The 24,832-nt window shown below is 47.0% G+C and overlaps 1 protein-coding gene across 2 annotated transcripts in view; it reads left to right on the top strand.

The window, feature by feature from the left end:
- Positions 1 to 24,832, top strand: part of LOC147678869 (catechol O-methyltransferase-like) — a 93,553-nt gene that overhangs the window by 56,756 nt on the left and 11,965 nt on the right. For both annotated transcript variants that reach the window (XM_086942627.1, XM_086942628.1), the window contains exons 2-4: positions 6,881 to 7,163; positions 14,881 to 15,074; positions 16,426 to 16,557. In XM_086942627.1, the coding sequence (XP_086798753.1) occupies positions 6,881 to 7,163; positions 14,881 to 15,074; positions 16,426 to 16,557 (609 nt within the window). The remainder of the gene's footprint in view (positions 1 to 6,880; positions 7,164 to 14,880; positions 15,075 to 16,425; positions 16,558 to 24,832) is intronic.

The following is a 24,832-nucleotide window of genomic DNA, read 5'->3' as shown; positions in this document are numbered from 1 at the left end:
ACACAAACAAAATTGGCGTGCGCAGCTTAGCAGCTCCTGGCAGCAGCAACCCAAAGGTGGGCCCGACCCCTGCGCGTTGCACCCACAAATTTCACAAAACAACTTGGGGCACATACATAGTTGGCTTTCTAGATCTCATTGCTGGTCTATTCTGCCTTACCTAATATACATTTTTGAACATCCCCAAGTATAGCATGGGGAAGCGTATAATGTTTCGGTTGTTAATTATTAAAGTTGACCTTCTTCAGAACACCAATCCTTAAACAGAAATGCAGCTGTCAGTCAATGTGCAATAGTTCCTCCACTGATAGAGTTCCACCTTTATATAAACACTACTGCATTTCTATTCTTCATTTTTCTGCAACAAATCTAGTTTAGTTTCTAAAGCATTGGAAGCTGCATTGAGAGTTCAGGTGAAAAAACAATGAACATTTTTGCATAGTTCTATACACTGATTATAACCAAATTCTTCCTGTCAGATTCCGCAACGCATTCCAAGAGTCAAACACGGAAAAATAATAACATAAAAGGAAAGGGAGGAATAGAAAAAGTGAAAGTCCAAATTAGAATATGCTTGTTATAGAAGCTTGATGCAGGATTTATTCAGGAAGGCGGGATGGGCTTGCAACTTGTAAGAAGAGGGTGGAGCAGGGTAAGTTTGTCCTGTGGACCAGCGAGGATACACACTGGAACAGTGTTCAATATTATTAGGTTTTTTAGGATGGGCCGGTTGCAGGTTAGCACCCAGTACCGTGGTACCTCTGCATGTCCCTCTTGCTGTGTAAGATTAATGGATAAATAGTGCCCCAAAAGGTCAAGAAAAAGAACCAGAAGGTTAAAGGCGAGAACAGTCATTGGAAAATTGAACTAGAGTATACATCATATGGTAAACCTAAGGCTCTGTGGGCCTTAGAGTTGGGCAGACGGGACACTTGTCACACGTGTGACAAATATCCCGTTCACCCTCTTACAAGTGCTATATCCAATGGCCTTATGTGATACTCAACATCAAAAGCATCATAACAGATAAGCTCCATATGTATGGGCACTCAGTTAAATTAGCCAAACCTTACCGCAGACCCTTTCAAAAACGTATTGAAGGTCAATAATGGGGAACCAGGATATCTAAAGTATTTGTTTATCTCCAACAGGCAAGTCCATATCGTGTAGGATTTGGTTACATGGGCAGATATTCCTGGATGCTAATGTAGATGTGACAGAAATTCTGCTCACATGCCATTGGGAAAATGTTGATGTTTCGAAGGATTCTCGATGTTTTCAATTACTGCATCTGGCTATTCAGCTGATATTTCACTCTTTTTGGTGAGGCCATCACCCCTATTTCTGACAGCAGTTCTTCAAATGTTTGGGTGTACATAGATTTCCATTTACAAAGCGAGCACAGTTTTGCGGCAGCCAGTGATGAGCAAAGTGACCTTCTTTTAATATGAATAAGTGTCGTAAGCAGGGCCGAGAGGGTACTAGGTACAATGTTCGATTCGTTTAAGTTCTTGAATAAATCTCAGCTCCTGTTCTGGTTCCCACGGTCCTTTGGCTTGGTCTGGGAATTGGCATCTCCATCATAGAGGCCTGAGGCTCAGATGTCTCTTGGGAAGACAGTGAGTCAACCAGTGCCAACCCTGGAGCACTTTGAAGAGATTAAGTTTCGGACATGGCTCTCTCCGGCCCCTGTCATATAGTGAGTGTTTCCAACCAGTACTCTTTACAGAATGAGGTCTTCTTGTGCTTCTCACACACAGCAAGTGAGTACCCTTTCTGGTGGTTTGGGGTGGCAAGCTCTGATTATGGTATTTTCCAAAGAGAAGTATTCTGCTTAGTAGTGACCATTGAGCCCCCTTCCAAAGTAGTCCAGACCTGCATAAGCTCTTTGCAAATAAACCATAACCGGCTCCCAGGAGCGTAACACAAGCCCCTGTGGCTCAGTGTTGAACCCCACTATGTAGAAGGCCTCCATTTAGGCAACACAAATATCTTTGAGGTAGAGGTACCCCATCATTTTGCCTTGCATCACTGCTGCTTCCGGTCTTGTCCCCTGTGCTCTCATAGATACAAAATCTATATCCCGTAACCTTGGGAAAAATGCAGATAAGGCCTGAATTCTGACCCAGACGCCCAACACATCTTCCTTGGTTACCCCATAAGACCCAAACTGTTTCTGCTCCTCACAGTTTCTTATGCTCTGATGGTCGGGCCTCATACCTTACTGAATTAATGTTTCCTTTGCAAGGATCTGTTTTTGACCCCTTGGTCACAGATAACATTGGATCCAGTCAGCCATTCATTCTTCTAAGGGCAATATAATGAGTATAGTTTGGTTGGGTATCAATAAACATCTGTTATATAATGTATAGCCCCTTGTGGTGAATGTACAAATGCATATGTTATGGAAATGAGGCATGTACCAAAAGAGTAGACCTGAAGTTTACTGTAGGACCATGTTTGTTGCTTATCGTGGGAATCACTTGCGGTACTAAATGAAAATCAAATGTTAAATCTCCGCTTCCTCAGGGACAGGCTTTACCACAACTCAACCAGGATACCACTCTCACCCAAAACACAGTGTGGTGTTCATGTGGGAGTATATTGGGACAATTGTTTTGGGAATATCATGCTGTTATGTTGGTGTTTAACATGATATCTAGTGTGACGTCACATCTGCATTGGCTGCGCCTCTGCGCCATGTCATGTACCATCTTTCAAGGACACTTTTCAAAGTACATGGTGGAAACTAAAGTGGTCTGTTGCATTTCCATTATGTGCAGGTCTTGCATGCCCAAGGAGAAACCCCAAGCCTGGGGTCATCTGCCTTTAAATTCACTACTTTTAAAGTTTGGGACTGGTCATATTAGTGAATCACTCTGCTCAAGTTGGGTGGTATTTTAAAAACACATGGCCAAGAGATTCAGAGACTTTGCCATTGAATGGCCTGTGAATAAAGTAATAATATATTGTTGGAGGCGGTGCATTACAGATTGTGGGTTACAACATAAGTAAGAAGCCCCACATACGTAGCCCATTACACTTCTGATCACAAAGTTCGGGGCTATCAATGTGAGCTATAAACGACATCAGTGTTCTCTCAAAGTTTATACGTACAAGAAACATAAAGCATTGGACATAGTGTAATTAATAAACCACAAAAATATTGATGAGAATAAAACCCAGGCAATGCAAGAATAGTTAAATTCATTTATTCATTCTTCTGTTTCATGTGGGGAATATGAATGAGCAAAATAATTACAATGAAGCGTAAAAGTGCTCCTTGCCAAAAGTGAGCTTTCTTTCTAGCGTGAGCTATAGGTCTTTGGCATTTGGTCTATGCACTTGGATATCATGATATCCCATATCGATTTAGGACATTTGTATTTATTGATGCATTGATGTGCCTTGAAGTCTGTAAAGGAGCATGGGAATGCTACTCCTATGGATATCACTATTTTTTAATGTATCGCAAACCTAACTAGAGATTAACTAATGGCACGACCACGTTTCACATATTACGATTGGACTTCACAGATTTCCATTTTTAGACACGTTTGCCCAGAATCACACAGTGCCAGGGCTAACAGAATGGCTTGGCAAAGTTTCATTTAAGGTTTCCTGTGGCTTTCTGGAAAGTCCATCCATGACCTCAGTTCTTATGAACTGGTAGCCCCATCTGAACTCTATCCCTGTTATCACGGGAGCAGGTTTTGCAGAATCTCGCATAAGGAGTGACCTTCTAAACTTGAGCTCCCGGATCATAGAAATAATGACAGCTATGGCACAGTAGAGCAGAATGTCTACTAACTACCACCCCAGGATAGTTTATGTTGTTGGATCTGATGCCTTATGCCTAGTCCCCTGCAGGGGATGTAGCCTCCAGTTTTGCAAAATTGATAGGGCTATACCTTTCACTCAAAGATTGGAGAATCCACTTAAAGAGCCTTATAGTTGATAAAATCACAATGGGTCTTACAGTCTAACCAGAAGCAATGTCACAGACGTGAGGATAAAGAGAGCCAGTCACAGTTGCTCTGTTTGGCTGTCACTGTAAGAATAAATAGGGTCAACAAAATTTGTTGTGGTTAATATTAAGGGTGGGCAGAACTTGCGGGTTTCATAAAAACTCTGAGATTCCAGAGTTTCCTCCAGCGGGCTGAAATATGCCTTTCACGCATTATAAAAACTCTTTGAGATTCCGCAGAGTTCCACCAACGGGTGGAAATAGTCAAGTCAAGTCAAGTCAAGTCAAAAGATTTATATAGCGCGCTACATACCCATAGGGTCTCAAGGCGCTTGAGGAGGGGTGGGGAATTACTTGTCGAATATCCAAGTTTTAAGTTGCTTTCTGAATGCTAGGTGGTTCTGAGTAAGGCGAAGGTGAGTAGGAAGAGAGTTCCAAGTTTTAGCTGCCAGGTAGGAGAAGGATCTGCCTCCCATGGTGGTTTTGTTGATGCGAGGTACAGTGGCAAGAGCTTGGTTGGAGGATCGTAGTTGATGGGAGGGGGTGTAGAAGGACAGTCGTGTGTTGAGGCATTCAGGTCCAAGTTCGTAAAGTGCTTTGTGTGCGTGGGTTAGTAGGCGGAAAGTAATTCTCTTATTTACGGGGAGCCAGTGGAGGTTTTTCAGGTGACCAGAGATGTGTTCTTTACGCGGGATGTCTAGTATGAGCCTGGCAGAAGCGTTCTGGATGCGTTGGAGTTTTTTCTGGAGTTTTGCGGTGGTACCGGCGTAGAGGGTGTTTCCGTAGTCCAGGCGGCTAGTGACCAGTGCGTGGGTGACCGTTTTACAAGTTTCGGTGGGGATCCAGCGAAATGTTTTTTTGAGCATGCGGAGAATGTTGAAACAAGATGATGAAACGGCGTTGACTTGTCTGGTCCGGCACTATGCAGTGCACAAGCGGGTGGCCTTTTAAGTCAATTTTGCTGATCTCTCACCGTGCCAGCTTGTGACCACCCGCATTCAGAAAATAGCACTAGGGGACACCAAATCTTGCTTGCATTTCTGGAGTCTCGCAGGGAAAAATGCAGCCACACTGTGAATGGCGGATTTTGGCTGGAACGCCACAATACAAGAGTAACGTGGAGTCCCCAAATTCTGACAATTCTGCCCATCTCTAGTCAATATTAAAGAAGGATTTCTGCTCCAGGGTAAAATGGGGAAAATTGATTTTGAAACAATGGAGGAAATAAAATGGAAGATACTTCTTGCGTAAGAAGGACTCGTACCGCGAAGTAGCCAACCTCTTAATGCTGCGCTCTGCCAACTGCTGCATGAAGAGGTAATGACCACTAACGAAGCCCACGGAGCGGACAGGGGGCATAGCTACACCAGCAGAGCTATGGGTAGCTTTCCTCCTTAGGTCTTAAAGTACTGAGATAATAATGGACTGTCTTGTGCTCTGAGAGGAGTTTTACATTTAATAAAAGGTTTGTGCTGAAAAAGATATGCTCAGTTCAGTAATTTTGCCAAGTAGACCAAGATGGAAATGGGTCCATGGTTGTTGGTCATCATGACCTAAGGATACATTTTTAAGAGGAGTTAATTATTTGTCATTTCTGGAAAACCTTAGAATGTTTCTATGTGGTTTAGGCTTCCCTGATTCTTTTTGTGTTAAGCAGCTTCGGTCCTTCAAGATCCTAGCTGATGTAAAATTGTTTGAAAGATTGTGGTAGATCTTAGAAGGATGGCGGAATATTTAGACGTGGACGTTGCTGAGCTATCCGCTAGGAAGGCAGCTTACTCTTAAAATCATTCCAGTCTATGAAGTCACATTTTCAATACTACTTTAAATCAGTTCACTAAAACCAGTCTTGTGTGCTTGTTGACTTTCCCATAAGTCTCAGTTAAGGGGCATAGGGCCGAATGTATCATTCAAAATTGCGATCGCAAACTCCGAAATTCGCAGAATTTCGGCGTTTGCGATCGCAATTTAGGTAAGCGGGATCTATTAAGGTAAAACTGCCTCGCAAAATTTGTGATTCCTTATTTTGCGATTGCATTTAAGGAATCGCAAATTCCTTAAATACAATGTAGGAGGCACAGAAAAAGTGCAATTTGGGCTTAAGGAATTGCAAATTACCACCAACTTCAAGTTGGTGGTGATTTGCTATTTCTCTGAAAAATGACACATGCCCTCAGGGAATGTATGTGTACCACATGTGCACACATGCACATTCCAGGGATGCAACAGGGTGTCCTTTTGACACCCTGGCACCCTTGAAATTGCGTTCTCAATTTGCGATTCTCTAATTGAGATTCGCAAATTGAGACTTTCTTCCCATTCATTCCTATGGGCCTCTAGGCCCATAGGATTGAATGGGGAGGTATTCGCTATTAAGGAATATGTAGGATTCGCAAAATTATTTGCAAATCCTACATACATTGCATTTTGCGATTCTCAAATAGCGATTCCCCAAAAATCGCTGTTTGAGAATAGCAAAACCGAACTTTCATACATATGGCCCTTAAAGTGTTAATCCATTTGTAAAACATTCGTGCTCTTGCATACTCTTTTTCACTTTTTATTCTGTTGATCATTTTCTTACTCCGTTATACAGTTGGCAGCTGGATCTCTTTCTAGGCCAAATAATTTGCTGATTTTTGAGTACACCACGTTCCTCTTTATTAGCTTTTGTTAATGAATTGTTGAACATTTTTTTTTGCAATGTTATTAATCCTTTGAAATCTAGATTAACGTTAAAAAAACTGTTGTGGAGCTAATTTGAATCCTGTAAATTGTCTGATTTTGTCAACTTTGTCATTCCAACACCTTTTTCCAGTGATCTGATGCAAATCAATCATGCATTTAACATGTCTTATATATGATTTATCTATGATTTATCACATGACAAACTTTTTTGTTTACCCCATTCAGATGGTGGATGCCTCTATAGTTGTCTACTCTGTTTCTGGGGTTCTTCTTACGGCTGGTCTACTTCTCTTCGTCTTAATCCGAAACAACGGCTTGGCAGCGATCCTTTGGAACGAGCTGGTGCTTGAAAGAATTGCCGATTTCTTCATGGGTCTCACAAAGGAGCAGCGGATTCTGGACTATGTGCTGCAGAATGCGGTCAAGGGCGACCCACAGAGCGTCCTAGACACCATCGACAAGTATTGCTATGAGAAGGAGTGGGCCATGAATGTAGGAGATGAGAAAGGTAAGCACACAACTAAGATGCATTTGGCAGAACACAGGCTCACCTCTCAGGCTCCTCCAGCCTCTTTGGACTGATTTAGATCTTGTTGGACAGGTTACTCTGTCACAACGGTGACGGATATCCCGTCCGTCGGAATATAAATCCCTTAGGTTATAATGGGATTTATGTTTCGGTGGACGGAATATTAGTTACCATTGTGATGGAGTAACCAGCCCGCCAAGATCTAAATTGGCCCTAAGACCGTTGACTCCTGGATCCACTCTGAACCCCTTCTCCCTTTGTAATCCTTCACTCCTCCTTCTAGAGCCTTTCAGGACACCCCGAATCTGTAACACGCCTGGAAACCTCAAATCCTGGAATTAGTGGGCCCAGCCACCTACACATAGATCATGTCTGAAACCCTCTGACTCACAGATCCTGTGTGAAGCCCCTATTCCTTCAACATGAAAACCCCCTGATTCATAGAGCCTGCCTGAAATTCCTACCCTGACCGCCCCCTTCCCGACTGCTGGAACTTGTCTAACCCCTGCACGGACTGCTCATACTCAGTGGGACTCCTAGAAATTTCCACACTTTTCTTGTTGAAAGAAGCGGGTATCCAATTAATATTCTTCAATTATTTCCCACGGGTCAATGTAGTCTCCTAACTTTATTGTTGCCCCACGCTCTTCAACATCTACATGGCCCCCCTCGCCGCCATCATCAGACAGCATGGGCTCAGCATCGTATCCTACGCCACCCAACTCATCCTCTCACTCACGAAGAATCACGAACACACCAGACTCTGCTTCCAGGAAGGAATGAAGAACGTGGCAACCTGGATGAAAGACAGCTGCCTGAAGCTAAACTCAGAGAAAACCCAGGTCCTCATCCTTGGACCCTCTACCACCGCCTGGGACAACACCTGGTGGCCCTCCAACCTCGGGAGCCCACCCACCCCTACAGACCACGCTCGGAACCTCTGCATCATCCTTGACTCCTCCCTCTCCATGAACCTCCAGATCACCGCCGTCATCTCCACCAGCATCAATTGCCTTCGCTCCTCCGTTAGACCTTCAAATGGATCCCCGCAACTGCAGAAGGACCGTCACCCACACACTCATAACCAGCAGATTGGACTTCTGCAACGCCCTCTATGCCGGAATCAACAAAACTCTCCTACACAAACTCCAAACCATCCAGAACGCTGCAGCCAGACTCGTCCTCCGGACAACGCGCCACGAGCACATGACCCAACACCTACGTGGCCTCCACTGGCTGGCCGTTGAAGAGAGGGTCTCCAAACTCCTCACCCATGCCTACAAATCCCTCAACAACATCGGACCCAATTACCTCAACGAAAGACTATCCTTCCACGTACCGAAGAGGAACCTCCGCTCCTCCGACCTCGCCCTGGCAGAGGTTCCCTGCATCCTCAGAAAGAGAACCAGTAGGAGAGCCTTCTCCTACATCCCAGCGAAAACCTGGAACCAGCTCCCTGTCAACATCAGACGCACACCCCCACCCTGCACACGTTCAGGAAGGACCTCAAGACCTGGCTCTTTGACTGACCCGCAGCCGACCCCCCCCCCCCCCCTCCCCTCTCCCCCCTGCGCCTTGAGACCCTGGCGGGTGAGTAGCGAGCTATATAAACCCCTGATTGATTGATTGATTAAGTGATTGTTTCTTCTATTTTAATCATGTTAAATTTTTATATGGCCCCAACCTTTCCTTGGACGCGTGCAAAGCACTTCACATTGGACCGAACGTTGTGTGTCGCAACGCTTAGGTTGCAGGCGAGCAACAAGAATGCGTTCATAAGCACAAGATTGTATGAACCAGCAGCGGATTACAGAGAGGTGAAGCGCCATGGTGGTGTGGAACACATTGAAGGAGGTCTTCACTGGATCCAAGTCAAAGTAAAGTTCAGAGGGGGTGTGGGTTGGAATCTACAGGAAGTTTCTTCCAGAAGGTGAGGGAAGTAGCATTAGACGAGGGTGGAGATTGAGCCAAATATGGGGAGAACAAGGAGATTTGTCTTTGTTTTCTACTTTATGGTGGTAGGAATCTTCTGGGGGTGATGTTTTGTGCTGCCTGTGAAGTTGGCCCAGCAGGGAGGGCACAGTTTGCAGCAAAGTAGTTCTTTTTAGGGTCTGCGCAGTTTTGTTGAAGCTACTCGGATCATTGAATTTGCTGCCGGCTGTGAGAGCGAGCCAGTGAAGTGTGTGGGAGTGGTGTGGTTGTACTTGCGTTGACTAGTGATCAATGCTATGAATGCCAGCTTGTGTAAGGTGAGTGTTGCATCTGGAAAGCAGCAAGTGTAATGTTTCATCGAAAATGTGTGAGAGGACAAGAGCCAGAACAGTTGAGTGGATGTGTGGTTTGAGAGGAATTATTTATTATTATTTTTTTTTTAAAAGGAATTTTTTGATCTTACAGCAGGCCGATCAGATGTCATAGGTCCTGGAAACTTTTCTTGATATAATCCTTGTAGGGGAGGTGCTGGTCGAGGGAGACGCCAAGGGCCTTGGGACCAGATGTAAGACTGTGGAAATAATGCCTCGCAAATTGCGAGTTTTTTGCGGCTCGCAATTTGTGAGGCGCTATTTCCAATGTACAACAGTGTATTTCACACTGTTAGCGACTCCTCATGGGGTCGCAAATTGAGAGGCTCATGAAGATTAATGAGCCTCTCGCAATTTGCGACCCCATTGGGCATGGCCGGCCCTCCCAGGTATGGTGGTCCGCTGGGCTCTGCAGACCACCATGTCAGAGAATGCTTTAAATAAAGCATTTTTTTAATGCAGCCCATTTTCCTTAAAGGAAAACGGGATGCATTTAAAAAAAATAATTTGAAACGTTTTCGTTTCATTTTTTAAGGGCAGGCAGTAGTCGCTGGGAATAATTTCCCCTGCATTTGCAAAAGGGAAGGGGTCCCGTGGGGACCACTTCCTTTTTCGAATGCATTACCACTCTCTTGAAGAGGGTGGTAATTTGCAAGTGTTTTGCGCCCACAATTGCGGACACAAAACATTCTTACATAGGGTTGTGCTCGCTATTAGGAAGGGACTGCCCCTTCCTAATAGCGAGTTGCAAAACCCTATTTTGCGCGTAGCAAAAAATTGCGATACGCAAAATAGGGTTTGTGCATTCCCCATGCTGTTTTTGTATGCACAAATGGGTTCGCAAACCTTCATGCTGGTGCATCATTTGGTATGTAACTATTGTATTACATAGTTCTGTTTCCTCTAGTCAGGGTGATCCAGACGGCTGATACTGATTGGTGGATCCGTGCCGTGTGTGACACCTGTAGGCAGTTCTGGCTTTCTGGTCTGTTGACCAGAGAGCCAGGATTCTGGGACTTTTGTTTCACCTTTAATACTATGGGTTGTAGCCTACGCGAGCCTAGAGTGATTTTTGATAAAACCTAAGAGGAGCTGAAAGAGTCATGCATGCCATTGGACCTCACAGCAGTTAAGGGCTGTGCACCATTCAGTGGCCACAGTAGATTTTTCTAAAAGTGGTGGACACTCTCACACCCAGGGAAGCATGGGTAATTAATGTCCAAGAAATAGGGCTCCAGTGATAAACCTAATTTGAGATAAATTAATCCGAACTATGGTCAGTTTCCGAACACTAGTATAAGCTGGTACATTTATTAGTTATGTCTTTGTAATAATACATTTCATCTGCATTTTCTGAAAGTAATATTTATGCAGCAGATTCTGTATTACATGGACATTTTACTTATGATCTTTCTTTTTTTATTACAAAAATGAACACAGGAATGTCAGACTTTCAAAGCATAAATCACGATTGAAAACAAGTAAGCTAAAAAAGGTAGAACATGATAAAAGATAACCAGCGAAAGTATTGAGAATGTAGCTATTGTGTAAGTTGCATAGATACGGTTTTTACAGTAGTAATGAGACGGAAAGGTATTTTGGAACCCATTCTGTTTTCAAAAAGAAAACACTGGTGTAATGTTATTACCGAATCGTAGTGGTATGTGTGAATGTTACAATGTTGAAGGAAAAATAAGAACTGGTCCCAAAAATGAATGCCGGTGTAGCCCACCTGCAACCACTGGTACAGACCAGCCACTAGAAAGGCGTTCCTGCACCTGCTGGCTCAGCATACTACGTCTCAGAGAAGGCGACAGAGTCTGGAAGAGCCCACAGTTCACTAGAATTCCCTGGTGCACACACAGGGTACCTTGCACCACACACACACCTTTACACCAAGGTGGGATGTATAGAGTAGGCTGCCTACTCGCGGTATACCGGTCCAGTAAAACTCCTGGAGAAATTGTAAAGATTTCACACATTGGATGTGTACTGCAGAGTGCAGCATGCATGCAGTGTGTGAGCTGTTCTTTGCATCTGCCTTCAGGAGGCGTTATTTTTTTATGCCAAACTTGGTCTGAAATTTTTGTAGATAAAACCATGGGTGTTTGCGCTTGAACACCCAAAACCCACCCTTGTATCTCCCTCGTGACTCAAAATAGTGCAAACGCTATTTGTGCTGAAGAAAAGGCCACTTTTCTATTGCCGTAAAGACTTTGTGCTGAAATGCATGTATGAATGAATCCTGAGCTTTGATACTGTGTAAACCAAAAGTGACGGTACAGGAAGGGAAGAGAGAGTAGAAAGTCAGAAAGAGGGACAAGATTAAGGAATAGCAGAGAGTGTCTGGTGCTTGGAAGAGCCAGGTTTGCATAGTCTTTTTTTAGTATGGCTTTGGTGTCCAAGAAGCGAATGGAGCCTGGGAGTTGGCTCCAGGCTTTGGTGCCTATTACTGTGAAGGACTTTCCACCCGGGTTTTAACCACATCGCTGCGGCGGCTCTTCTGCCGCAGCGCTAAGGGGGCAGGGCGGCCGCGCGGCGGGCGCATGCTGGTGACGGAACCGCTCCGCACCAGCCGCGGTTGGGCTGTGTTCATAACGGAGCTGTTACGTTTTGGCCCCGCCCGCTCAATAGAACGCGCCGCGCAGGCGCAAAATCAGCGCTGCGCAAGCGCGTCAGGCGGGCCATGACGGAACCGCTCCGTCATCAGCACAGCGCCACAGCAGCTGATGACGGAGGGGTTCCGTCATCAGCATCGAACCGGTTAAGTCTAAAGGGTGGGTGCTTCAAGAGGTTAGCATTGGATGATCTCAGAACCTTCTAAAGTCTTGTAGTGGCTGAACCGGGCAGTGAGGTATTTGTGTCCGATGGAATTAAAAGCTCTGAAAACCATTAGGAGGACCTTGAATAGGTTCCTCTGGTGTATTGGTAGCCAGTGTAGTTTTTATGAAGGATGCGGAGGCTGAGCACCATTTGGGAAGTTTTGGTACTAATCTAGGGGAGGCATGTTGTACCATCTGGATCTTAAGGAGTAGTTGCATGGAGACTCCCGTATAAAGACTATTGCAGTTGTCAAGCCTTGAGGTGATTAGAGTGAAGGTTTTCCAAGCGGCTAATGGAAAAAAAATCTAATAATTTTTTCAGGGAATTTGATAAGCTTGAAGCGCATTCCAGCTACTGCCAGAGCTTGAGGATGGAAGGAGATGGCGGTGTGGATTTTGACCCCTCAATAGTTTGTAACTTCTACTGTGGTAGGGGTTAGGTACACGTTAGACTTGCCGAATAGCAGGATTTCAGTTTATCCGTGTTATATTTAAGGTGGTTGTCATGCATCCACAGGATGACATTGGTGAAACAAATTTGGACATTTTGTTTGAAACCGAAAGAGCATTTGCCTAGGGATAGAATCTGCTGTGTATCCTCAGCATAGGATGTGGTAGTGATTCCAAATGAGACAATCGGAGAGATCAGGTGCTCCATATAGATATTGAATAGTGCAGGCTGAGGGATGAGTCCTGTGGCCTTTCTGCTGATGCAAATTGTCCTAGGGCTACCGTTTTGTCTCCTGTCAGTCAGGAATGATTTGATTCAGGACAGAGCCTCATGGGAGAAGGCTCATTCTTGAATCCGTTGAAGGAGTATGGAGTGTGAGATGGTGTTGAACGCTGCAGAGAGGTCCAGTAGTATCAGGACCGCATTGTTAGTAGTGTCCAGGGTCAGTTTAATTGCTTCAGAAACTTGTAGTAGGGCTGACTCTTGAGTATTTGAGTCAAAAACTGGATTGTCGGGTGTAAGGAATTGGAGTTTTCTAAAAAAACAAAATGAGCTGACCATTCACAATACTTTCTAGCAAAATAGTCAATGCCGGGAGCAGAGAGTTGACGGATGGTGGGGTCTCCGAGGGACTTTTTTCAATGGAGTTTAACAACTGTGAGTTTCCAAGCTGTAGGGACTTCAGCCGTAAATAAAGATGTGTTGAGAATCTTCTTGAATAAGGGGTTGACTGTATTGACTGCCATGTGGAGGATAGTTGGTGGACAAGGGTCATTGGGAGAGCCAGACTTACAGGAAAGAACGGCTAGGCGAGGTTCTAAGAGCGAAATATTCTGTAAGGAGTCTGGTCTTACAGTTATGACCTTGGAGGGGCTCTCGGAGAGATGGTCAGTTGTGGAGATGAAGATTAAAAAGCCCTGTTGTATGGTTTGAATCTTCTGCTCCAAGATAGCTGTGCGATCTGGTCACATAGGGCTTGAGAGGGGGGAATTTTCCCTGCAGAGGGCTTTGAGTTGTAGGGAAGATTTTGAATATTATTTTTGGGTGGTGGCTTGCGTCCTCAATGTGGGCAGTGAAATAGGCTTTCTTGGTGGCCTTCTTCAGATTATGGTAGTATTTCTGGTCAGTCTTGTATCCAAACAGGTCCTTGAGTTTGTAGGTGTGACACCATTTGCTTTCTAGCTGTTTGCAGTGCAATTTCTGTTCTGCTACAGTGGGGTAGAACCAGGGTGCAGAGGGGGGTGACCTGCGTTTACAGGATCGAACTGGGGGCGCTTGTTCGTTGACCGTGTTCATAATCCATTTGTTAAATGTGTTAAGATCAGTAGATAGTCTTCCAGTAAGATCCGGGGAAGTAGTGGACAAATGGGTGGTGAGATTAGGGTAGTCCTCAACTTTCCCTATTTGAGCAGGGTGGGTGTGCCCACATCAGTACTGGGAGTGGAGGGATTATGGGTGTTCATCGGAAGTCTGAAGGGGCCTAAGCTATGATCAGACCATAATTGGACAATAGGATCTTCAAGTACTGGTTGAGGGTGGTTGGTACAGACCCCGTCCAGGGTGTGTCCCAGTATGTGGGTGGGTGCGGTCACTAGCTGGGTGAGACCGATTATGTTTAGGGTATCTATGAGATGAGAAACTTCAGAATTTTTGAAGATCTCAAAGTGATCATTGAAATCACCCAGAGTGGTGAGGTTCACGTATTGTAGTTTAAGAGGATGTAAGGTCTCTCTTAGGGTGGCCAGGAAGGTGGGTCCCGACCCGATGAGCGGTAGAGTAGGCAGCGGGCAAAATATTGGGAGCGGCTGGTCCTGAAGCAGAAACCTAGACTGTCTGCTCCTTCGAGAGAATCAAAGTAAAGTGGAAAGTAAATATCCTTGCAAGACTTTGTGTCGCTTTACAGTGGTGCGGTGTTTTGATAAATCTGCCCCTCTGTGTTTTTTGTCCTTAACATTTAGCCCGAGGCAGTAGCGTGAAGACAGGCATGAAATGGTCCCCTCTGTGGTCTTGGTGAGCAGAGGTCCATTGTAAAAAGCATTTCATTATAATAAGATCCCTTTTGCACCTCCTGAATGCTCAGAAATATAACAAAATTACTGTTGTTTTCTTTTGCTTTCCAGGGTCAATTCTGGATAAGATCCTGGTGGACACGAACCCCTCAATGTGCCTTGAGCTGGGCGCCTACTGCGGTTATTCGGCGGTGAGGGTTGCCCGGCTGCTAAAACCTGGGTCGCTACTTATCAGCGTTGACATAAGTGCTGCGAATCTGGTAGTAGCTAAGCAGACGGTGGAACACGCTGGGCTGCAGGATAAGGTACTGGGATTCACTTAATTTTGTTGGTGGGCAAAAGGGGATATGATGGAGTGACATCATCATGCACAGGCTCAGCTGGGGGCAAGAAACAACCTGCCAGAATGGACTCACTGCCCAGAGCTCCCTGTTGAAGACAAAGGTGTGACTTATTAGATGAACCCACTGTGCACAGACCCATACTTTGGGCAAAGAGGCACTTGGTTGGGTGTGCTCACCATGCACTAAATCACTCTGGGGAGGGGGGTTGGGCTACAGTTAACCCGAGGGAATGTGTGCACACTGCCTACCTTAGGAGAATAGAGGACCTGGTGTAATGAGTCATGTTCCTCTGTCCTAGTCTGAGGGCAGGTGGGGGCCTGGTGAAATGTGTCACCAGTTGGTTGACTCAGTGCGAAAGGGCACATGATGGAGGAAGGCTACATTCCACGATCCATGTCTGGGGGTTACAGTGGGCCTGGTGGATACGCAAAAAGTGCTAATCTGGAGGCTACAAAGGTTATTGTGGCATGACTCCGAGGGACACCAAGGGGCCTGCTGGAGTTAGTCCACAGTCCTCGCCTGAAGGCAACAGTGAACCTGATGAACTGAGCCTACGACGATTTATTGTAATGATCCCTGTCCCAGCTTGGTGCCTATAGGGACATGGGGCCCGATTCACAGAACTAACTTAAGACAAAATCCTAAACTTACTACTTTTGGTATTCACAGAAGTTAGGATTTTGTCTTAAGACAGATTTAAGACAGACTTAAGTTAGGATTCTGTCTTAAGTCTGTCTTAAGTCTGTCTTAAGTCAAACTTAAGACAAAATCCTAACTTCTGTGAATACCAAAAGTAGTAAGTTTAGGATTTTGTCTTAAGTTAGTTCTGTGAATCGGGCCCTCTGTATTTAGCCTACAATGCTAGCCTGAGGGCAGCATTAGAAGATCCATTGATGTAGCTTCTTATCCGCACCATATACTTAATAAATAGGGAACTTACATGATGCCAGCTAGAAAAGCTCTCCGTACAATACTTGACAAGTTATTGCGACCCTTCGGAAAGTTTTCTTCCTTCTCATGGATGATTGTGGCACCAAAGCGGGTCTCCTTTCGAAGACGCCACCCTGCTGCCTCATCAGTTAACTGAAGGAAACTGCCCTGGAGGAGAGAGACCAAATCACATGGGTCCTTCCTCCACCATGAACACTTTGAGGTTAGTTACGGTATGTCCACTTGCACCATTCACCAATCAAGCCCTTCGGTCTATACCCCTAAGGGTACCTTTCACTGGACCTCTGGAGTGCACATCGATCAGGCTGGTGCTTGTGAGGTGAAAAGCCAGCATTTTAACCCAAGATCTTCCTTGTTTCAGGTCCAGTTTGTTGAAGGACCATCCAATGAGGTGATCCCTCAGCTCAAGAAGAAATACGAAGTGGACACTTTCGATTTTGTGTTTATCGACCACTTTAAGGATGCCTATACATCAGACACAAAACTGTTGGAAGTAAGAGATGTTTTGTATGTCGCTAAGAAATGTTGTCTTACGTGTGATAAAGAAATTGAACATGTTCTTGACGTTTCGTCTGTCCTGATTAGAAAGGATTTTAAGGAACCAAGAAAGTCAAGGCTTTGGAGACAGGAAGACAGTGGGGCTGACTGAGACTCAACTGGAGTGGGATGCCAGCTGATTCCAGATGGTCCAAGTTCCCCTCCTTGATTATGTAGGAATCACTATAAAATTAGCGATTCCAAAACATTCCTTAATTGCGACTCGCAAATTGTAAGTCGCAATTAAGGAATGCCTTCCCATTCATTCCTATGGGCCTCCAGGCCCATAGGGATGAATGTGAAATTGTATGCGTAATTTGCGAGTACCCAATAGGTACTCACAAATTGTGCATGCAATTTCAAGGGTGCAAGGGTGTCAAAAGGACACCCTGTTGCACACCTGAAATTGATCTGTGTACACATGTTGCACACACACACATGCCCCAATGGCATGTGTTTGTAACCTACAACTTTGAAAAAATGGCTTTAGTGCATTTTTCAAAGTTTTTGCAAATTACCATCAAGTTCAAATTGATGGTAATTTGAGACCCTATTGGCGAAATCGCTATTTGCGATTTCATCATGCATCATGCATTGCATTTAAGGAATCGTAATTTGCGATTCGTTAAATGCAATCGCTATAAATCTCAATGTAAGAAATCGCAATAAATTGCGGTTCTTAAAATGCGAGAGCCTTACAGTTTGATGCATCACAGAAGATTTGCGAAGCGCAACTTTTGCGCTCGCAAAAAACATTGATGCATGTGGCTGTAAAACCCATAAATGCAAGGTTTCAATTATCAGCTGAACTCAGTGATTCTGGCTTTGATAATGCTGGCACCCCTACACCATGCACCTCTTTATCTGGCTCAGTGTGAGGACATTTGGGCACACAGATGTTTGAGGATGGAGGTTCATGGCAAGAGAGTCAAGTGATTAGGATATATGGGAATATATGAAATAACAGCGGCAAACATACATTCTCCTATAGACCTTTTTGTATGTAGGGCCTTCAATCCATCAACCACATCCAAGGAGCTATACATAATAGTTATTTATAAAGCGGTATCCTAGCCCCAGGGGGAGCAGCGCACTTTATAGAATAGTTCATTACATGAACCATTTATAATAACATCTGCTTTCAATAAATGTATTCACTGGAAAAAATACAGTTAAAAACTCAATTATGTTTGAGGCTCATACGCGACAAACAACTGACATTTGTCATTTATGGTTACCAGAACACCTAACATGCTACGGCCAGGCTCAAAATGTCAGTTTGCCAATGGCACTAGAAACAGACAAGAAAAACATGATCACGAGAACAGCATGGCGGCCAGCATGTCAAGGCGTGGGTTCTGTGCGCTGGAAGCCATTACTGTTGACTTTCAGTGGTTTGTCACGTTTCAGCCAGAATTATAACTTGGTTTTAACTGTGTTTGTTTCGGTGAATTTCATTGTTTTGTCTTGATGTCCTTAATCTTTCGGCCATGCACAGCAGGAGTTGGGTGCAGGGCCTTGTCTCTGGACAGACGCTGCACCAAGCCCCTGATATCCGTCAAACTCTGAAGCACACCGCATTTGTCTATGCATAGCAGGAGTTTGGCCACAGTCTGACCTGGGGCCAGAGTCAATCTGTTGCAGGTGGCCAGTCCCTGCAGCTCACTGCCTTCAGCCATACACGGTGGCGGTTGGGTGCCTGTCCTTTTTAGGGCGAGCAGACCTAAAAAGCATGCGAAGCATGCTTTGTCTGCAAAGACATCTTTTGTTGGCGTGTTCCTATGAATGTGAGACAGGGGATGTGCACGAGCTTTCCATCAGCGATTTCACCTCGTGGGCGAGCACGCCCAGCCCGGCGCCGTGCACATCCCCTGCCTCAGATTCTCACCTAAACACGCAGTCAGGCACACACGCAGGCAGGCACACACACAGACGCAGGCACATACAAGCGCACGCACACACAGCCACACACGCACATGCACCCCCCCCCCAACACAGCCACGCACGCACCCCACCACTCACGGGCGCGCACACACACACACACAGATACAACCCCCCTCTCCCACTCACCGTGCTCTTTCTGCCTCGTCCGTGTCCCTCTCTCCCTCGGCAGCCATTGGGTGTGTCTCGGCGTGGGAGCTCCACAGCGCTGGTGGTCACTCGGGACGGGACCCGGGACTTCAGCTGCCTTAGCGCCAGGGCTCCCTCTCCAGCCAAGAGCGCGCATGCGCGGGCAGCCCCCGCCCTCAGTCGCAGCCCAGTCCTGAGAGCTGCTTTCGGTTTCCTCTGTAATGAAAACATGCCAACTTGTGCTGTTCTAGTATTCAATATTATATGGTTTTGCAGTACCGCTCACACAATGTAATTCAGACTTTCTAAATTTGACCACTTGGTACCGCTGTGGGCCGCTCCGAACAATTGCTGCTTGGTGAGCCTGAGTAAGCGTGTTTACGTTTTTGAAGATTAACATTCATAGATGGGGAGGAAACCAATTGTCATATCTGTTACTTCCGTGGTGGTAGTGTTGTCAAATATGACCTCTTCCCAGTAATCCGTCATTTAGCTCGAGAACTACATTACCCACAATGCCTTGAAATGTTTTGGCGAGCGACTGAATGCAAACGAAGTTTTGAATGAGATCTCTGTTGTTTTACCCGCGAAGTTTAATCGATAACCAACAGGTTCCTATTCAAGTTGCGTTTTTAGAGGAACTCTGTGAGTAAATGCTAATCATTTCCAGGTGAAAGGTCGGGTTTCTGAAACGCATGCTTTGCAGACCGCCACGGTTCCCTTTCATTCTGCTGGGCGTTGAGATGCTACAATGATATAGAGTGACTGCTATGTTTAGGCTCCCAGTGACTCTGATTTATAAAATGTGTTTAGCTAAACTGAACGGCCCCGGGTGGCTGCTTTTTCGCGCTCGCGAACATTTATGGGGTTGTGCCGTGCTTACCAGGGTGCCTTGCCATTTTGCAAGGTAAACCTATTTATTATACTGTTTCGTGTTCCCCTATTAAATCTGTATACTCTTGACCTGTTTTTGTTGTTGAAGTTACAATGTTTTTTTTTATCTTAACCCATGTATGTGACTTTTTTAAGCTTCTTTTTTTCCAGGTTAACTAACTTTAGAAATAACCGTTTTTTTTAACTGTAGGAAGTACCGGGGGTGTTTGTATTTCGCTGGGGCAGCTGTTGCGCCTAATAAATGTTATTAACATAACATAACATAACATAGGCATCTACCGAAAACCGTAGAGGTATAGAAGAAATGTGTTTAGGAATACGAGTACTGGATAACTTAAATCCTCGAAATCTTGGGGGCAGTGTAGTTGCTCCTTCCTTACCATAGTGCCAGCCAACAGGGACATACAATAATGTTTAGTGTGCATGCGTGAAATAAGCTTATAAATTCATTAGAAGTATTATGTAATGACGGGTAGTAGCCTCAACAGACGGAACGCTGATTCACTTTAGTGCCGGTCACAACCTTTTCGCCTGCTATCAAGGTAAATATACTCTTCAGGTCGTAATGTTTTACTTTCGAGTTGAAGTCTAGACTTGCAGCAAGAACAATTACATTCAAATGTTGTTTAAACTGTTTTATCAGCATGACATCTGCTTCAAGTGCTTAAGACGTTTTTAAAGAAGGACGTAGCTAAAGAAGCGGAAGTAGGAATTCTGTCCAAGAGGAGTGGCATATGTAATGAAGGCGTACACGAACTAACAGCATTGGCATAGCCAATAGTTCTCGCTTTTGGGACCTTATAAGTACACTCACCCTCACCCAACCTCACCCACCCCCCCTCACCCTCACAACCCTCTCACCCTCACTCACTCACACCCTCTCACCCTCACTCACCCTCACACCCTCACAACACTCTCACCCTAGCTCACCCTCACCCCCTCACTCACCCTCACCCCCTCACCCTCACACACCCCCTCACCCTCATTCACCCTCTCACCCACCCTCTCACACACCCTCTCACCCTCACACACACTCCCACCCACCCTCACACCCCCTCACGCCGCCACACACCCTCAGAACGTACACCCCCTCACCCTCACACCCCCCTCACACTCACACCCCCTCACCATCACACCCCTCACCCTCTCTCTCACACAGCCACACCCCCTCAGAACCCACACACCCTCACCCATCCCCTCACTCTCACACCCCCTCACTCTCACACCCCCTCACTCTCACACCCCCTCACTCTCACACCCCCTCACTCTCACACCCCCTCACTCTCACACACCCTCACCCTCACACACCCTCACCCTCACACACCCTCACCCTCACACACCCTCACTCCCCCTCTCACACACCCTCTCACCCTCACAACCTCTCACCCTCACACACCCTCTCACCCTCACACACCCTCTCACACTCGCACATCCTCTCACCCTCACAACCCCTCACCCTCACACCCCCTCACCCTCACACACCCTCACTTACCCTCATACATCCTCTCACCCTCACACACCATCACACACCATCACACACCCTCTCACCCTCACACCCTCTCACCCTCACCCTCACCTCACGCCTCACACTGCTGCACGCTTCACACTCCTGCATGCTGCACACTGCTGCATGCTGCACACTGCTGCATGCCGCACACTGCTGCACGACGCACACTGCTGCACGCCGCACACTGCTGCACGCCGCACACTGCGGCACGCCTCACCCTGCTGCACGCCACCCTGCTGCACGCCACACCCTGCTGCACACCTCACACTGCTGCACACCCACACTGCTGCACGCCTCACACTGCTGCACGCCTCACACTGCTGCACGCCTCACACTGCTGCACGCCTCACACTGCTGCACGCCTCACACTGCTGCAGGCCTCACACTGCTGCACGCCTCACACTGCTGCATGCTGCACACTGCTGCATTACTCACACTGCTGCATGCTGCACACTACTGCACGACTCACACTACTGCATGCTGCACACTGCTGTATTACTCACACTGCTGCATGCTGCACACTACTGCACGCCTCACACTGCTGCACGCCTCACACTGCTGCACACCTCACACTGCTGCTCGCCTCACACTGCTGCACGCCTCACACTGCTGCACGCCGCACACTGCTACATACTGCACACTGCTGCATTACTCACACTGTTGCATGCTGCACACTGCTGCATTACTCACACTGCTGCATGCTGCACACTACTGCACGACTCACACTACTGCAGACCGCACACTGCTGCATGCTGCACACTGCTGTATTACTCACACTGCTGTATGCTGCACAATACTGCACGACTCACACTGCTGCACGCCTCACACTGCTGCACGCCTCACACTGCTGCACACCTCACAACACCACCATATCACTCTAGGACACTACCATATCACTCTGGGACACCACCACATCACTCTCTGACACCACCACATCACTCTGGGTCACCACCACATCACTCTCGGACACCACCACATCACTCTCGGACACCACCACATCACTCTCGGACACCACCACATCACTCTCGGACACCACCACATCACTCTGGGACACCACCACATCACTCTGGGACACCACCACATCACTCTGGGACACCACCACATCACTCTGGGACACCACCACATCACTCTGGGACACCACCACATCCCTCTGGGACACCACCACATCACTCTGGGACAGCACCACCTCACTCTGGGACAGCACCACATCACTCTGGAACAGCACCACATCACTCTGGAACAGCACCACATCACTCTGGAACAGCACCACATCACTCTGGGACAGCAGCACATCACTCTGGGACAGCACCACATCACTCTGGGACAGCACCAAATCACTCTGGGACAGCACCACATCACTCTGGGACAGCACCACAACATTACTCAGGGGCACCACCACATCACTCAGGGACACCACCACACCACCACATCATCACTCACAGACACCACCACATCACTGACAGACACCACCACATCACTGACAGACATCACCACATCACTCACAGACATCACCACATCACTCACAGACATCACCACATCACTCACAGACATCACCACATCACTCACAGACATCACCACATCACTCTGGGACACCACCACATCACTCTGGGACACCACCACATCACTCTGGGACACCACCACATCACTCTGGGACACCACCACATCACTCTGGGACATCACCACATCACTCTAATACACCACCACATCACTCAGCCCAACCACATCACTCAGCACCACAACCGCATCACTCAGCACCACAACAGCACTGCCCTTGCTTGCTACCAACACCAATTGCCATAGCCAATAGGACTCGCATTAGGAAAGTGTAAGCTATTGGCTTTGTAAATAAAAATGCTATTAATTTATATATTTTCAAAGCCAACACATATTTTAAAAAAATTGTCATTTACAATACAAATAGCTCACACTTTCCTAATGCGGGACCTATTGCATTGCAGATGCTTGTTTTGTATCCAGGCCTTTCAAACAACCCTCTACAGTTGGCCAACCCCTGAAGCAGTGGGATTAGGCAAACATCAATCAATCAATCAATCAGGACATTTATAGAGCACGCTACTCACCCCACCCGTGAGAGTCTCAAGGCGCTTGGGGGGGGGGGAGAAGCCACTACTGATCGAACAGGCAGGTCTTAAGAAGTCTCCTGAAGGTCAGCAGGTCTTGGGTCTGTTGCAGGTGGATGGTGAGGGTGTTCTATGTCTTGGCGGCGAGGTGGGAGAATGATCTGCCGCCGGCGGTCATTCGGCGGATAAATGGGATGGTGGCGAGGGTGAGGTCAGTGGACCGAAGCTGGTGGTTCGGGGTGTAGAAGGTGAGTCGTTCGTTGAGGTATGCTGATCCGGCGTTGTGTAGTGCTTTGTGGGCTTTGGTTAGGAGCTTGAGGGTGATCCTCTTGTCGACCGGGAACCAGTGCAGGTCTCTCAGGTGGGCGGTAATGTGGCTGTGGCGGGGGATGTTGAGGATGAGGCGTGCAGAGGCGTTCTGTATGCGTTTAAGTCTTTTCTGGAGTTTGGCCGTGGTTCCTGCGTAGACGGTGTTGCCTTAGTCCAGCCTGCTGCTGACGAGGGCCTGGGTGACCGTCCTTCTGGTTTTGGTGGGGATCCATCGGTAGATCTTGCGGAGTATGCGGAGGGTGTTGAAGCAGGAGGAGGAGACAGCCTTGACTTGCTGGGTCATTGAGAGAGATGAGTCCAGGATGAACCCCAGGTTGCATGCGTGGTCGGAGGGTGTTGGAGCAGCTCCCAGCGTGGCCGGCCACCAGGAATCGTCCCACACGGAGGGGGTAGAGCCGAAGGATGAGGACCTCCATCTTGTCAGAGTTCAGTTTCAGACGGTTGGTCTTCATCCACTCTGCAACGGTCTTCATTCCCTCGTGGAGGTTGGATTTGGCGGTGGCCGGGTCCTTGGCGAGGGAGAGGATCAGCAGGGTACTAGATGATGTTGAGGTGGTGTGTTCAGACGATGTTGGCGAGAGGTGCCATGTAGATGTTGAAGAGGGTCGGGCTGAGGGATGATCCTTGGGGTACGCCGCAGGTGATCGCGGTGGCTTTGGATCTGAAAGGGGGAGGCGGACTCTCTGGGTTCTGCCGGTAAGGAAGGAGGTGATCCAGTTCAGGGTTTTGTCATGGATCCCTGTGTCATGGAGGCATGTGCGTAGGGTGTGGTGACTGACGGTGTCAAAGGCAGCCGAGAGGTCCAGGTGCGCGGTTTCGCCATTGTCCAGCAGGGTCCTGATGTCGTCGGTGGCGGCAATGAGGGCAGTTTCGGTGCTGTGGTTGCTGGGGAAGCCGGACTGGGAGGAGTCCAGGACGTTGTTCTCCTCCAGGAAGTGGGTTAGTTGTGTGTTGACGGTCTTCTCAATGACTTTCGCCGGGAACGGGAGCAGTGAGATGGGTCAATTGTTCTTGAGGTCCTTTGGGTCCACCTTCGGTTTCTTGAGAAGGGCCTTGATCTCGGCGTGTTTCCAAGCTTGAGGCCAAACCCTGCTCCCACCCCTCTGCAATCAGCCAATACCTCCACGCCAGTGCTTAATTTGAGCCGGCGGCTTCCGGTGCTTGGCACCGGCACTTAATTGCCAACACTGGCGCTTGTGACAGTCTGCCACATGATGGCACTGCCTGGCTAATTTAGAGGTAACCACAACAAGAGGCAATCATTAATTAAAAATACATAAAAAATGACCTGCCTCCCAAGTCATTCTTATAGTTTGGAGACCTGAAATAGTCTGAATTGTCACACTTGT

Source organism: Lissotriton vulgaris, chromosome 11 (genome assembly GCF_964263255.1).
Source record: "Lissotriton vulgaris chromosome 11, aLisVul1.2, whole genome shotgun sequence".
In the NCBI taxonomy this organism is placed as follows: Eukaryota; Metazoa; Chordata; class Amphibia; order Caudata; family Salamandridae; genus Lissotriton; species Lissotriton vulgaris.
This window is presented reverse-complemented; position numbering and strand designations above follow the sequence as displayed.